This window comes from Gymnodraco acuticeps, unplaced genomic scaffold (assembly GCF_902827175.1).
Source record: "Gymnodraco acuticeps unplaced genomic scaffold, fGymAcu1.1, whole genome shotgun sequence".
NCBI classification, from domain to species: domain Eukaryota; kingdom Metazoa; phylum Chordata; class Actinopteri; order Perciformes; family Bathydraconidae; genus Gymnodraco; species Gymnodraco acuticeps.
Window position 1 is genome coordinate 227501 of NW_022989931.1, and position 15863 is coordinate 243363.

General features: G+C 45.3%; 1 protein-coding gene across 1 annotated transcript in view; it reads left to right on the top strand.

Moving 5' to 3' along the window:
* The window catches only part of ehbp1 (EH domain binding protein 1), a gene marked incomplete at its 3' end in the record, with an annotated part of 170572 nt that overhangs the window by 102085 nt on the left and 52624 nt on the right, over window positions 1–15863 (top strand). Inside the window, 1 exon segment of the mRNA XM_034209946.1 lies at window positions 9610–9751. Within this exon segment, the coding sequence (XP_034065837.1) occupies window positions 9610–9751 (142 nt within the window).

The following is a 15863-nucleotide window of genomic DNA, read 5'->3' on the forward strand; positions in this document are numbered from 1 at the left end:
AAGCCATCAGAGAGGAAAGTTGTAACACACACACATCCACACCCACACTTGCATACCTCTTCTGGGCACCTCTTTCTTTCTTTCTTTTCCTTCTCTTTGACAAATGATCACATGCCTTGTGTTCACGTTTGACCAAGTGGAAGTGTCAAATGTTTTTCATGTCCACTTTGTAGCCCTGCTCTCTTTCTCCCTGTTTGTTTCTTTAATGGAAAACACATTTGATAGGCGTGATTTTTTGCCATCTTACTGTGGTTTTGTAAATATGGGACTTTTCGACTAAATAGTCCAAAAACTTTAGACTGATAGAAAGACCATATGTCTGCGTTTGTATTTGCATTTACACTGCATCTAGGAAAGGAGATCTTTAGGAACGTTTTATAACAATTGACAACAATTGAAAATTGATATAAAAAAATTAAGAAATCTCTTAACTGTGCAAGATATCAGTTACAAAACATTTTAATGTCGCTAAAATAAAAAAATATTCTGACCTCCTGTTAACACTTGTAAGTACCAGGCAGTCTGAATAGATGCCCGTCACAATGTGTAGCATTCTTGAGCCTTGTGTTGCTCAACACAAGGCTCAAGGTGTTGCTCTGTTAGAACGTTTGCCCATGAACACCCTCTGGGACTACGTTCCTGCACCTGAGATGAAGTTCCTGATTTTCCTAAAAGCTTACTAAAGATATTCTTAAGCTGACAAAAACAAGCCACAGTTAAATTACAGTTTGCATATGCACAACAAATCTAATTAATTAAAATGCTAAATTAACCTTAAAGGTGGGGTAGGTAATTTTGGAGAAACCAGCTCGAGTGCGCTAGAATTTGAAAATACACAGCCGTAAAACATCTGCCCCTTCCTTTCAGAGCCCCTCCTCCTTTCTGTTTATTTTATAAGGACAAATACACGGTGTGGACTTGTGCCATGACTATAAATAGCACATTTATTCAAATACAAGCATGATTCTAAAATGCGTACAAGACCCAAATTAACACAAATAATACAATTAAAATAATTAGTTAGCTTAGTTATTTATCACTGACCTCATTTAGGAAAATCCCATATGAACATCATAAACACAGCAACATGAAATCTGAAAAAACACACACGATCTGACAATCAAGACACACACACACACACACACACACACACACGTATACACTGACACACAGGTATACAGCCCACACTTCCACCCTGACATCTCAGATATTTATATTTATGTACAAATAACACACACACACTGACAGACCCCTATCATGGGCACGCACCCGTCGAATCATAATTAGGCCGTGTCCTGGTTCTTTGATAGCCATGTACAGTGGCTCTTCTTTAATTCTTTATCAAATGCATTGATCGCTGTGCGCCTCGCACGCTCATTGATCCGCGCACTCCGTCTGGAGCCACCCGATAAGCTCTCTCTCTCTCTCTCTCTCTCTCTCTCTCTCTCTCTCTCTCTCTCTCTCTCTCTCTCTCTCTCTCTCTCTCTCTCTCTCTCTCTCTCTCTCTCTCTCTCTCTCTCTCTCTCTCTATCCCTCTCTTTCTCTGTCTCACACTCTCTCACTCTCTCTCTTTCTTCTCCAACATTTGAGCAGTAAGGCCCTGCAAAATAATAGATGCATACATTTGGTAATGTTTTGAAAATATGCCCATATCATTGTTGTTCGCAATACCTGCGGGTATTATTAAAATACACAAATATTTGAGTCAATTGAAAAACTCTTTTCAAACTGAATACCACATCTTCCATAAACCTCCTTTCTTCCTGCCACAAAAGAAAGTTGATATCTCCGACCTTACCATCAAACACCTTTTTAAGCCTGACATAGGGACAGCAGCAGATCCATTGATCGCTATAACAACAATGTTTTTATTTATTTTATTTAATCAAAAACAACAAATATGTATGAATATAGTTCATTCTGTGTGTTTGTGGCTAAAAATGAGTTCTTCCTGCATTTTGCCTGGATCATCACTCTGGCATTTGAAACAATGTTTTCGAGTGTGTGATGATTACACAGCTATGTGATTGGCTTTGTGTGTGTGTGTGTTTTGTTGCTTTTAAGCGTGTGTGTGTGTGTGTGGGTGTGTGTGGCCTAGCATTACTATACTTGTGGGGACCTAAATCTGTCTACACAGTCACGTGTGGGGACTCGCCTCCCTTATGGGGACAAAATGGAGGTCCCCATGAGGGGAATCATTCATTTTAGGGTTAAGACTTGGTTAGGGTTAGGGTAAGGTTAAGGGTTAGGGTTAGGATAAGGCATGTGTTGGTTATGGTTAAGGTTAGGATAAGTCTCCAGGAAATGCATGTAAGTCAATGTAATGTCCCCTGAAGTGTGTGTGTGTGTGTGTGTGTGTGTGTGTGTGTGTGTGTGTGTGTGTGTGTGTGTGTGTGTGTGTGTGTGTGTGTGTGTGTGTGTGTGTGTGTGTGTGTGTGTGTGTGTGTGTGTGTGTGTGTGTGTGTGTGTGTGTGTGTGTGTGTGTGTGTGTGTGTGTGTGTGTGTGTGTGTGTGTGTGTGTGTGTGTGTGTGTGTGTGTGTGTGTGTGTGTGTGTGTGTGTGTGTGTGTGTGGGGACCAGATAGAGACCTAAAGCACCCCTTGACTGTGAATTAGCCTGTCATGACAAATGTCTGGAGCTGCATGACTGACTGCCAGACTGGCTGGCTATCTGGGAGGTTGGCAGACCCTTTTAGATAGTGTGTGTGTGTGTGTGTGTGTGTGTGTGTGTGTGTGTGTGTGTGTGTGTGTGTGTGTGTGTGTGTGTGTGTGTGTGTGTGTGTGTGTGTGTGTGTGTGTGTGTGTGTGTGTGTGTGTGTGTGTGTGTGTGTGTGTGTGTGGCATCACTCTGTGCCCACGCCAGGTCTCTGTACATGACCAGTGGTGCGTGCCCTCCCTCCCTCTTTCTTCTCGCCCAGAAAAGAGCAACCAAGGCGACAACCTGCTCCTCCTGCTCAAACAGAGCCTCCAGAGCGGAGAGGGGTCCTCACCCCGACGCCAAGCCCACAGAGGAGCCCTCTGTCTCAGCTTCGCACTCAACCGTTTAGCCTCTCTTCCCCTGGAGGTTCTCAGCAGTCAATGGAAGACACAGTACACAATTGTTCTTGCTGTCGCCATATAAAAGGAAAAGTCTCTTCTCCTCTTGAGTCTTCTTTTTTAAAGTGGAGCTACACACTGACCACCAGCTGACACGCTTTCTCTGCTCCTGGCTTTGATCATGCACCGACGCGTCTGGTTGGGTTTGAGCGTTGTTTTTTTTAAAGCTGCATCCCCATGGCTTTAGCATCCACTGGTTGTTAGAGTTCTCGGCTGCCAAGTAAAAGGACTGTGTTTTAATTTACCTTGTTTCATGTCAAATCTTTTGCCAATTTACGAGATGGAAAACAGTAGTCGTGATCATGACTTCGTTTTAGCGTAATGTCCACAAGATGGCTTTTTATTACCACTCGGACAACAAGTCTCACCTATTTACTAAACAGGTTTTAACATATTGTGTTCTTGCAGAAAATAAAGTTGTAATTTTCATTGTCAGTAACAATTGGGTGACAAACATCAAATCTCAACAGGTCCGACAAAAAGGACTTTTAAAGTACGCAAAATTATGTATGTAGCCGACTTATTACATCTTCAAAGAACACCTATTTTGTTTTTAAAATCACCGCAGAGAAATGGTAACCTACATCATGTCACACATTGTCGTTTATGCAACAAAAAGCCTCTCCGCTCTCTGTCTCCACTCTCCTCCCAAACATATTTTCATATGTTCTAATCAGCAGCTCTGTAGCTGACTGAGCTAGGCGCTAGTCAGATGCATTTTTCTATAGCGTTAATCCTAGCCTCTGGATAGGCAAAGCTAATTTCCCATTTCCTGTCCCCAAAATGTCCGACAACAATAATGCAGCAGGATCTTTTGGAGTGTGTTGGGGCCCGAGATATATGTGTGTGTGTATACATATATAGTATACACACAACACACAGGCACACTTAAATTGGAAGTTGTATCCATATCTGTAAAGGCCAGATTGAATATCAGAACTAGTCCATAGCCACAAGGCCACAAGTGAAATTACTGTTTATCATACTGCAATTACAAACATAAGGAGAAACCTGCATAGAAAATAAAGTAAGAACGAAGAAAGTAAGGATGGGAAGAAATAAATATTTGAATCAAACAACACTGAAAGTATAAAGAAGAAAAGACAGAATTCATATGTATGTTGTGATACTAGGGCAATAATTTCACCCAGTAATTAATATCACACTACTATGGTCATTCATTTGATACCTGAACAGAACATTGAACTCAGAAAGACAAATTGACTTCATCAACCTGAGCCCCTTTTTGGGTACGGACCTCCATCCTTACCCATTTTGGGCTTTTTCTTGCAACCTTGGAATCAAGTGTGTCTCAAAATAAATACTCAACCTACTAACTATAAGATTTCAAAAAGCTTCTCCAAAGAGGTATTTTAGGGCAGCTAAAACATTGGTTAAAAAAAATAAGACCCCAGACATTTAACAGAAGAGATTGGCACAAATCAGTGATTCTATGATTTGATGGAACATTTTGTATTCACTGTATTTTTTCTATAAATTGAAAGAGTATATAATCAGTACTTTGTCTTGTGGTGTTCATCAGGGTTCAATGTTAGGTCCTCTCATTTTCCAATTACATAAATTATGCCCTACAGTGGAATAAATCAAAACTTGTAATTAATACATTTAGCCCTCAAAGTTCTGTCAACAACCTCAAATTAAACAATTGAGGTCTCTAATGGGGCATTTCCTCTACAGCGCGGTTTAAGCGTGCCGTGCCCGTTTTTGGTTGCGTTTCCACTAGGGGTAGTTCCGGCTAGCAGGTACTTTTTCACAGTTTTCTGGCTCTCCATAATCCAGGTTCTTTCCGGGCCAACAATCTGGCTGAGTATGCTTAACTAGTGAGAGAATCACAGGCAACTACAACAAAATGAACATATTTGACCGTGATTTAATTGTAATACACGTTTCAAAATGATGCCGAAGTAACAACATACTGATACCGGTTAGTAAAAACCATGAATGAATGCTTTGACAAGTCTGCAGACAAGACGGCAGGCGAAACACCTTTTAAAATGCGTGTTTTCTGAATGGAGATCGGCTGAGCTAACGTTGTATATGCTCCGACCGTCCACACTCACAACAACGGCCTATACAGACATAAATAAACCAGCGACTGTATTCGCCATGACACAGACAGTCTGTGGTTTGTACTTGTTTAACTGTTGTCTAGTTTCTGAACAGATATGAGGAGCTGTGAGCTCTGAGGGCTAACAGCTAACGCAGGGGTAGACATTAAGGGTAAAATGCCACTGGCCCTCCGGGCCGGTGGAATTGTATTATCACTGGCCCCACCATTGTAACCACTGGCCCGGAGCATTCGTCCAAAAAAAATTGACTAATAATGAAGAAAATTGACACATTTGTTGCAATAGTAATTTATGCACTACATTACTACTTGTACTACAACATTTGAATCATCAGTTCTTCCTCATTTTCCTCAATTGTTCATTGTTAAAAAATGTCTGCTATTATTATGAGTATTATTATTGGTATAATGCGCTTTCTGCCTTCCTGTCATTAGGAGTTAGAAATGTAATGGCTATGTAATAGATTAGAACCTTCATTATCCTAAACTGCTGGGACATTTCCCTATAGCCAATACCTTTATATTTTCTACTCTTCACTTCCTTGTCAGCATGGGTCGGCATTGATGTACAGAGCCGACAGAAGACCTTGTTTGTATTGGCATCATATAGAGTGGTGCAGTGACGCGTCCTAAAACCAGGAAGTAAGCTGCTGGTTCCCTCGACAAAAAAGCAATGGGATTTCTCCACAGGGTTTTGGAAAATAGCTGGAAATAAGGTCTGTGGAAAACAAACCTGTTAATAAATGCACGTTTTGTTCAGCCGGATAATCTCCACATGTCTACCCTACTTTTATAATTTTCGAATCATAAATCTAATCGATAGATTATAAAAGGGTTTTAGGACGCGTCACTGCACCACTCTATAGAAGCCAACTCCATCGATCAAGCTGGCTGAAACTTTCTCTCCCTCTTCTTCTCATGCTCCCTGTCACTCTCCTTTAACTCATCCGGTGACTTTCTTTTATTTGAAGATAGTTTTTTGCCCGGCACTTGGCCGGTTACCGCTGGTATTAAAAACATTTTGGCGAATGGTTAGGTGGCGCGATAGTCTGTAGTGAAGAAGGAGCGTGCTCACGGGAGCCTGCTTACGCTGCGCTCCGCAGCAAACAGCTGTTTATTTTTTTAAAGCAATATTTTTAGTGGCTCGAGCGGCCAAGTGGAAAGTACGTTATTCTGGCCCGGGGTGTCTAAATAGTGCTTCCGGGCCAGCGGGCCATTTATAATGTCAAGCCCTGACGGCTGATGTTGGTTTTGTGTTTCGCATTGAAGATGACGTCACGGCTCCGCCTACACTGCGTTACTACCCCAGTTCCAAAACTGTAATGGAAACTTGCATAAAGTGAGCCTGGCCTAGCAAGGCCTAGCTATACCGTACTAAGCCATGCGAGGCCCTGCAGTGGAAATGCGCCATAAGCCAGGTAATCTAGTTGCCATGCTTGACCCTACCTTTTAACTGATTGTCAGTTATGTTTTTTTGTTGTTTTTGTTTTCAACAATTGACAAAGACCGAGAGAGTTTGTTATAAAAGGATGTTTTCAGTTTTTTTAACTGCCATATTTTGTTCTGTCTTATAAAACACTTTTTTAACTTGTTATTGAAAAGTGCTGAACTATAGAAAGTTTGGATACCATTTTCTCATTTTGTTTAAAATTATAAATCCATCCTTTGTTGTCTGGAGTGATAGCAGGGAAATAACAGTGTCCTTTAATACTCCATATCTTTCTGCAAGCCATTTCACCAACAGTTTCTCCTCTTGCTCCCCTCCTCACTCTTTATCTCTCTGTCTGTCTGTCTCTCCCTCTCTCTTTATCAGTTTCTCTCTAAGGTGTGTTCCCTTCTCCCTGAGGGCATCCCCTTGGGCTCTCTCTCTCACACACACACACACACACACACACACACACACACACACACATACACACACACACACACACACACACACACACACACACACACACACACACACACACACACAGAGTGCATTAGGGTTGCTGTCATTTACAATACAGCCCCATTGTCCCAGCCTAACAATGGCTACAAACAAACAATTGACATGGAAATGAAGAGATGTAGCTCATTAGCGGGCGCTGCTTGTTTTGTTAATGGGTAAATGGGTGGCTTCAATAGGCCAGCCCTAAAACCCCTGCCTCAATATGGAGAAGCCTGATTAACAGGAAACCACAGGGAGGGAGAACAGTGACGGAGAAATGCAGCTTCACTCTCCCTTGGGCCATATGTGGTTGTGTATATTTGGGAAGGAGGGGGGGTGCAAAGTGGAGTTGTAGAGTGTGTGTACTGTAGGTGTTGTGTGTGTTAATGCTAAGTTGTGTAAGACGAGTGCAACATTGAGTTTGAGTTAGTTTTGTTTGTCTCTTTACTTCTATTGTTTTAGTTAAATCATGCAGGCAGGGTTCAAAACACCATTTCTATTCGCTGTTTCATCCAGAATTAATTTCTAACTCTTCAGCTGCCACAACACCGGCATTAGAAATATCATTGCTGAACAGCCTGAACCCTTTTAAATAGTTGTTCTGTCTCATAACTCCATTCCACATCTGCTTTTTCAGTCAAACTTTCAATGTATTCGATGATCTTTGTGCAGTTTTTACTATTTTGTTTCCCCCTCATTTTTCTGTAAATCACATTATGACTGTTTTATCGAAACTACGTCACGTCAATTTAAAGTTGATTATACCGCAATATCTCAACAAAGCATCTCAAAGTGAGATAAACAACATGCTAAACATTACAAATGGAATATTTTACACTTAAAATACATACAACAAAACACTAATGAGCATTATAAGCAAAATATACAAAGAAGAATGGAAGAGACACATTTACAAAGACGTATATATCAAAAAATAAATTCCGTACATATTCATATCCATGCTCACATAGACTGAGTATATATATGTGAGGTTTAAAGTTCCCTTTTTTATTAATTGCTCAACTAGCCTCTCAATTTTTTTATAAGAAGACGATTTGAAAATAAAGGAAGGTGGTATAAGAAGGCCCTACCACCTACTTGTGTTGTATTTATTTTGTATATAGTCAGAGTACCGGCATTTTGAGATTGTAGAGCCCTAGCAGGTATACGTGCATAGGGTCGATAGGAAGGGTGGTGCAAGTCGGTGTTGTACTTAATAGGTTAAAAATCAAATCTTGAAATCAGATCTAGCATGGACAGGTAGGCAGTGTATTGAGATATAAACGGGTGTAACAGGACCTTTGTATATGTCTGCCTGTTTACCGTATGTACTTGGGACCTGTGCATTCAGTGTGTGCTTGGTTTGGTCATCATCGGTTAACTGTTTGTCAGTTGACTTCACATCTGTGTGTGTGTGTGTGTGTGTGTGTGTGTGTGTGTGTGTGTGTGTGTGTGTGTGTGTGTGTGTGTGTGTGTGTGTGGTGTGTGTGTGTGTGTGTGTGTGTGTGTGTGTGTGTGTGTGTGTGTGTGTGTGTGTGTGTGTGTGTGTGTGTGTGTGTGTGTGTGTGTGTGTGTGTGTGTGTGTGTGTGTGTGTGTGTGTGTGTGTGTGTGTGTGTGTGTGTGGTGCCCGGTGCTCGGTGCTATCGGTTAGATCAGATTGGATCGTCCTGAAAATGGCATTTCTGCCATTACTCTGATGGTGACGGCTCAATGCTGTATGTCTAGTGCCAGGATGATGTGAGTGTGTGTGTGTATCTATCTATACACTCCTAAACACATAATGCACCAAGATGTGTGCATCCATTTTGATAGAAAAAAAACATCTTGTTTAGTATTTCGTGGTAGCTTGAGTGTCTGTATTATGTTGTGTTTGAATGAATACGTATATTGTCGTATCCATCTACAGTGTGCATGCATTAAGTTGTGTGATGATATGAAGTGTTAAGAAGCTCATTTGAATGGATTGGCTGAAATAAAGCTTCAAAATCTGCTCCTTTCTTTCTGAACATACCTGTTTTGTTAACCTCAGGCTGCTACAGTTACTGTACTGCTTTCTTTACAAAATAAATGTGGTTGTTTGGTGTGCTATCTGCAGGCCGGTGCATGTACTCAAAGAATGTTAATGAAGTAAAGAAGCTTCACTACATCTTCTCTCTATCATTTTGACTCCGATCCTGAAGTATTTGGATCAAATAGATTGTGAAAAATAAAGTAGGCCAGAGTTGGAAGGCTACACCAGCGTTTTGAGTCATTATATGCAAATGCATTATCATTACTAAGGATTTTGATCCAACACTTGATACTGACTAAATGTTAATATCTTTGGCTTTCTTTAAACAAGTTGTTCTTACTACGTCACACTTTATTAAAGATTAGGGATTTCATTCTGTATGATTTCTTCTCTGGATGTAATAAAATGTACCTGTACCTGTAAAAGAGTGACTCAAATGGTTTTGTTCACGTTTTATTTGTAATAATTATACATTTCTGTGTGCAGGAGCGCGATGCAGAGCGGCGGAGGCAGCTGAGGGAACGAGCCCGGCAGCTGATCGCTGAGGCTCGGTCCGGAGTCAAGATGTCCGACATGAGCCTGGACATCACTGACAGAGGGAAGGGCGGCAAGACTATCCCTGCTGGAGGTCAGCACACACACACACACACACACACACACACACACACACACACACACACACACACACACACACACACACACACACACACACACACACACATAAACATTAACTCATACCCTGTATGGACCGTGCACCCAGTGTTCTTATTTACACATACTTTCAAAGTTGTATTAAAAGAAATTCTTATATACAAACAAACACACTTGCCCACAATCATAACTCTCCCTAATACTCATTAACAAAAGCACAAAAGAAAAGTCCCGCTGCTTTTGACATACACTCACTTTTTCATTCACACATGCTACGACTTACACATTTCCATTATGCTCTCTAAAGGGGTTCTGCCTAATCCTCAGAGAACAACAAAAATGTCATTTGACAACGGCCACGGGTCTAAAATGCACCACCCTCACATTCAGAGCAGCAATTTACCCCTGCGACTCCTCCCTCGTCTGTTTCGCCCTGTAATTGTTAATCAACACAACACATTGTGCGGACAAATTATGCTCAAAATACCAAACACTTCTAATGAAGGCTTGCAGGGGAAGCAACCGCTGCTGTGTACATTTCCCACTGCTTTTCATTTCCTTGAAATTGCGGGTATTATGATAATAACCATTATTAGGACATTATTGTTTCAGATGCCTCGATATTACACCCCTCCTTTAGTCGTTCTCTTCAGGTAGATCCTGTGCTCTGAATGCAAATGACAGGTGAGCATGTAGAAGGTGATGAAGAGTGTGAGGAGTTGATAAAGCATTATGAGTCGTGAGATTGTGATCAAGGTGAGGAAATAAGTGTACTGAAATGAAGAGACTGCGAAATTGCGGATGAATGATTATTGTCATTATATAATGTCAGAAAAAGTATGCCAACATTTTCAGGTTACATTTCCAGTGATGTCGACAATGATATAATCCCCAAAACTCCAACTTCTTATTTTCCTAGAATATAAACTGAGAAGAGTATACATTCCTATCAATTCAAAAGAACCAGAGAAAAAGGACTGAAATTGAATGATCTTTCTATCAATCAACTAGTTGATAAATCCACTAATGGTTGCAGCTTGTGTGCCGGAGTTGTGTATAGAGAGACAGGGAAAAGGATAAATAGGTTAGTAAAATAAACTGTAGCCTAAGAAAAGGAGTTCTCATTCATAACACTCCGTTCGATGTCTCACTATGGGATGCGCCTCATCGCGGAGCAAACAGAAGCATCAATCTCATTACGCCAATCCTGATTGGCTGGTGATCTTGACGTCAGCGTCAGGGAATTCACCCCCTATAAGTAGCTTGCGCCACGACGCATGCGCCATTCAAACACCTCTTCTCGCTTCAGAGCACATCTCTATGGTAGCCGGACAAGCTTAACGGTCCACAGACTGAACCCAAATAACCATTTCGGTCGACGGGCGCTCGCCGGCTACTCCTTCTGCTTCGCAGGAAGACGGTAATACTAACGCCAGTTAGTATTGAAATCGACCTCGCCGTTCTCTTTCCCCGGAAAGTAAGGTAGGTCTGATTTTTTCAAGCTAGCGTTAGCTTGCTCCCTCACTATCGACACCACGGTAGCGAGGAAGCTCTTTTATTTTCTCTTCCCCACGGAGGAGGAAAGGATTAAAGGAGCATACTGTCACACCAGTCAGTATTCTCCGGGAATAAAAGACCCACACCGTCCTTTTCTCCGGATTAAGGACAGGGTGGTAACACCTTTTTTTCTCCCAACCTACCTGTTGAGAGCGGGTCCTCTCCATGCCACGAGGCGAACAAGATGGACGCCTCTCTCCCTCACACCAGAGGAGTCAGGGACTCGGTGGCTCGACTCTGTGGCTGCGGGTTGAAGATCTCGGGCACAGACACACACCAGGTCTGCTCGTCCTGCCTCGGGCTGGAACACGCCCGAGGCGCTATCGACAACCCCGGCTCGTGCGGACATTGTGTCCGCTTCACCGTGAAGAGCCTCCGCCGACGGCTAGCACGCCAAGCTAGCCTGTCGGAGCAGGACCCCCCCATGTCCACTGACCTGCCGGCCGGCAGTCAAGACGCGGGGGCATCCGCCACAGAGAGTGAACCCCTCTCCGTGTCGGTCTGGGGCTCATTATCTGCGATGGCTGCAGAACCGGAATCCCGCGCCCTGGCAGGCCGGGACCCGGTGACGGCAAGACACGCGGGAACGGGACCCCACGCTTTACCGAGCTGGGGCTCCCGGTTAGACCTCACCATGGTCTCACCCGCGGAGGATGTCCTCGAGCTGGACTACGATGAGAACGAAGAGGACGCCTCGGTGTTCCTCCTGTCCGAGTCGGATGAACATGAAGAGGACATCTTCATGTCATCGGCTCAGGCTGCAAAGCCTGGAGCGAGGGCTGCTCTCCCGGGCGATAGCACACCAGCTTCGCCCTGTCTGAGCATAGACCTGCAGGCCGTGTGTAAACGCGCCGCGGCCAGACTCGACATCCCGTGGCCTGAAATGGCCAAGGAGACCTCCAGGTCCCGCTACGAAGGGAAACATTTTCCCCAAGCAGCGCGGACAAAGAGGCAACTCCTTCCGGTCTTCCCGGAGATGTTGGATGAGGTGTCGGTCTCGTGGAGAGACCGGCCCTTCAGCAACAAGGTCCCAATCCAGGGTGCTTCTGGTAGCAGCCCACCTCCTACCGAGGATGGGCCCGTCACCAAGCAGGAACCCCACGCTGCCGGCAAAGTCGGACCGATTTCAGTCGACAATGACTGAACGGTCCTACAAAGCCGCAGCGTTGTCCGCCAGGGCCCTGAATGTGTCCTCGCTGCTAACCGCTTACCAAGCGGAGCTCTGCGAGGACCTGTCGGGTAACCCGGGGGCAGCCACTCTGGACGAGATGGCAGCGGTCACAGACATTTGTCTTCGTGTCCAACGCTGCGCCGTCCAGGCCACGGGCAAGGCAATGGGGATCATGGTGGTGCAGGAAAGAGCGAGATGGCTCAACCTCACCAACCTCCCAGACCGGGAAAAGGAGGATGTGCTGGATATGCCCATCGCTCCCGAGGGAATTTTCGGCTCCGCTCTTGCTTCCATGCAAAGGAGGTGTGAGTCGAAAAAGAAGGAGGACGAGGCACTCCACCTCTGCCTCCCTCGAAGGGTCCAGCCGCTGCCTTCGCAGCAGCAGTCCTTCGCCCAAGCTGCCTCGAACCCTGCTCGGTTTAAAACACCGAAAACGCAGAGGTCGCAGCCCGCCCCGAGTCCCCAGCCCAGGCTGGAGACGAGGGCGAGCTGGTCCTAGAAAATCTCCGGTTCCGGCTGCAGCTCAGGCGCAGCCAACCCAGAATTTCGGCCAGCAGTCGAGGAAGAAGAAGCGAGCGGCGTGACAGCCCCTCCTTCTCCCCTCTGTGACAGAGCTGGAAGTCCACGGTTCCCCAGCTCTAAATGTGTTCCCGCCGCCTCGAGAGATGCCTCAACACCATCCTCAAGTCCGCACAAACACATGTCACAAATTTGTTGATTTTTCTGTCATAAAACATTTGCCGCTGACGCATCCAGGCTTCAGGCCGAGGGCGCAGCTCAAAAAAATGATAAGAAAAACAATAAAACCAATAAACAGCCCGTCAACTGTTCCCCTTCTGAGAGTAGCTACGGCATCTCTCAAAAGGCGGATTACAGGCTGGGGTTGTGAAGGCACCACCGTCATGCGCATGCGCAGTGTCGGTGGGGATTGTCGAAAAGGGGCACCACTGTGTTCAGACACTAGAGGGCCCCATAACACAACAAATAGAGACTCAGAGGGGAAGAGACGTGACATCTCCACTGGCTCTAAGGAGCATGCAGTGGAAGATGCTCACATCATCTGCTTGGGTTTTCAAGACAGTAACACGGGGCTACAGACTTCAATTCGCTGTCACCCCCCCTCGCTTCTCGGGCATTCTGCATTCGCAGGCCCGAGGAGAGTCAGCCCATATTCTGGAGAGAGAGATTCTCTCTCTCCTAGAAAAGAGGGCTATATCTATTATTATTATTATATCTATCAGGGCGGCTTCTATTCCAAGTACTTCCTCGTTCCCAAACGGGGAGGGAACGTAATTCGGCCAATACTTGATTTGAGGGCTCTGAACAAATATCTAAGAAGATATAAGTTCAGAATGCTCACTCACACATCTCTGCTGCGGCTCGTGCGACAAGACGACTGGTTTACATCAGTCGACCTGAAAGATGCGTATTTTCACATCCCAGTATATTACCCACACAGGAAATATCTGAGATTCGCATTTCAGGGGATCTGTTATGAATACAGAGTACTCCCCTTCGGTCTGTCTCTCAGTCCAAGGGTGTTTGTACGATGTACGGAAGCCGCGATAACCCCGTTAAGACAACAGGGTATTCGCCCTGGCGACCTACCTGGACGACTGGCTGCTTCTCGCACAGTCGGAGCAGGAGGCTGTTACGCAGACAAATGTCCTCGTAAAGCACCTGCTCAACCTGGGTTTCATAATAAACACAGAGAAGAGCATGTTGTGCCCCGCGCAGACTATACTCTTCCTGGGTTTACGCCTGAACTCGGTGCCCTTTTCAGCTCGCTTGTCAGCGGATAGAGTGAAAGCTTTCAGAGCTTGTCTCGCTCTTTTCCAGCTGCGCAAACATGTTCTCTTCAGATCATGCCTGCGATTGCTGGGGCTCATGGCGTCAGCCATCCTGGTCGTACGACTGGGACGCTTACACATGAGGGAGTTTCAGCGCTGGGTGGCCGCCCTAAAACTAAACATGGCGCGCGGAGAGTGATGGTTACTGTGAAATGCGTAATGGCACTGCGCCACTGGCTGCACCCGACTTTTCTAGTACGAGGTGTGCCTATGGGTGCTGTCCTTTCACGGAAAGTGGTCACCACGGACGCATGTCTGACAGGTTGGGGAGGTATTTATGAAGGTCGCCCGGTGAGGGGTCTCTGGAGCAGAGACCTCCAGCGGGCGCACATAAATTACCTGGAGCTTTTAGCGGTGTTTCTCACCCTAAAACGCTTTCTGCCTTTCCTCAGGGGACATCACGTCCTCGTGAGGACAGACAATACGACCACAATATCGTATATTAACCGCCAAGGGGGTTTGCGTTCTCTCCAGTTACACACACTGGCGCACAAACTGATCCTATGGAGCGGTAGACGTCTCCTCTCTCTGAGAGCGACGCACGTACCGGGAGTGATGAACCTCAGGGCAGATCTACTGTCCAGAGGTATACCACTTTATGCAGACTGGACTCTACATCCAAGGATTGTGAGCCAGCTGTGGGTGCGTTACGGCAGAGCCGCGGTGGATCTGTTCGCATCGAAAGACAACGCTCAGTGTCAGCTGTTCTTTTCGATGCGCGATCTAAATGCACCGTTAGGCGTGGATGCACTCGCGCACAATTGGCCCCCGGGCCTTCTGTACGCGTTCCCACCCCTGGCTCTGATACCCCCAACTCTGGCCAGAGTGAGAGAGCAACGCCACACACTTATCCTGATAGCTCCGCACTGGCCAGCTATGTACTGGCTAGCGGAGATATATCAGCTGCTGTGCGGGCAGCCATGGCAGCTCCCACTATGCAGGGACATACTGGCTGCATCCTGGACTCTGTCCAGGATGTCTCCCATCCAAGACATTGGTGCAGCGGCGAGCTGGTCCTCGCCGCTCACTTTTGTCCGCCTCTTAACAGGCTGGACGTTCTGCTCCCAGTGTGACTCAAGCAGTGCTGGGCACCTGGTTGAGTCAGAGCTCTACCTGTTAAGTTCTGGTTGGTTTGGTGATTTTCGAGATAAGCTCGTCTGACAATACGGGAGCTACAATTTCCCATAGTGAGACATCGAACGGAGTGTTATGAATGAGAACTATAGGTTACTTACGTAACCCCAGTTCTCAGAGTAACATGAAGTGAGATGTCTCACCAGACGGCCCTCCTTGCTATGGTGAAGCGAGAAGAGATGCTTATTTTGAATGGCGCATGCGTCGTGGCGCAAGCTACTTATAGGGGGTGATTTCCCTGACGCTGACGTCAAGATCTCCAGCCAATCAGGATTGGCGTAATGAGATTGATGCTTCTGTTTGCTCCGCGATGAGGCGCATCCCATAGTGAGACATCTCACTTCATGTTACTCTGAGAACTGGGGTTACGTAAGTAA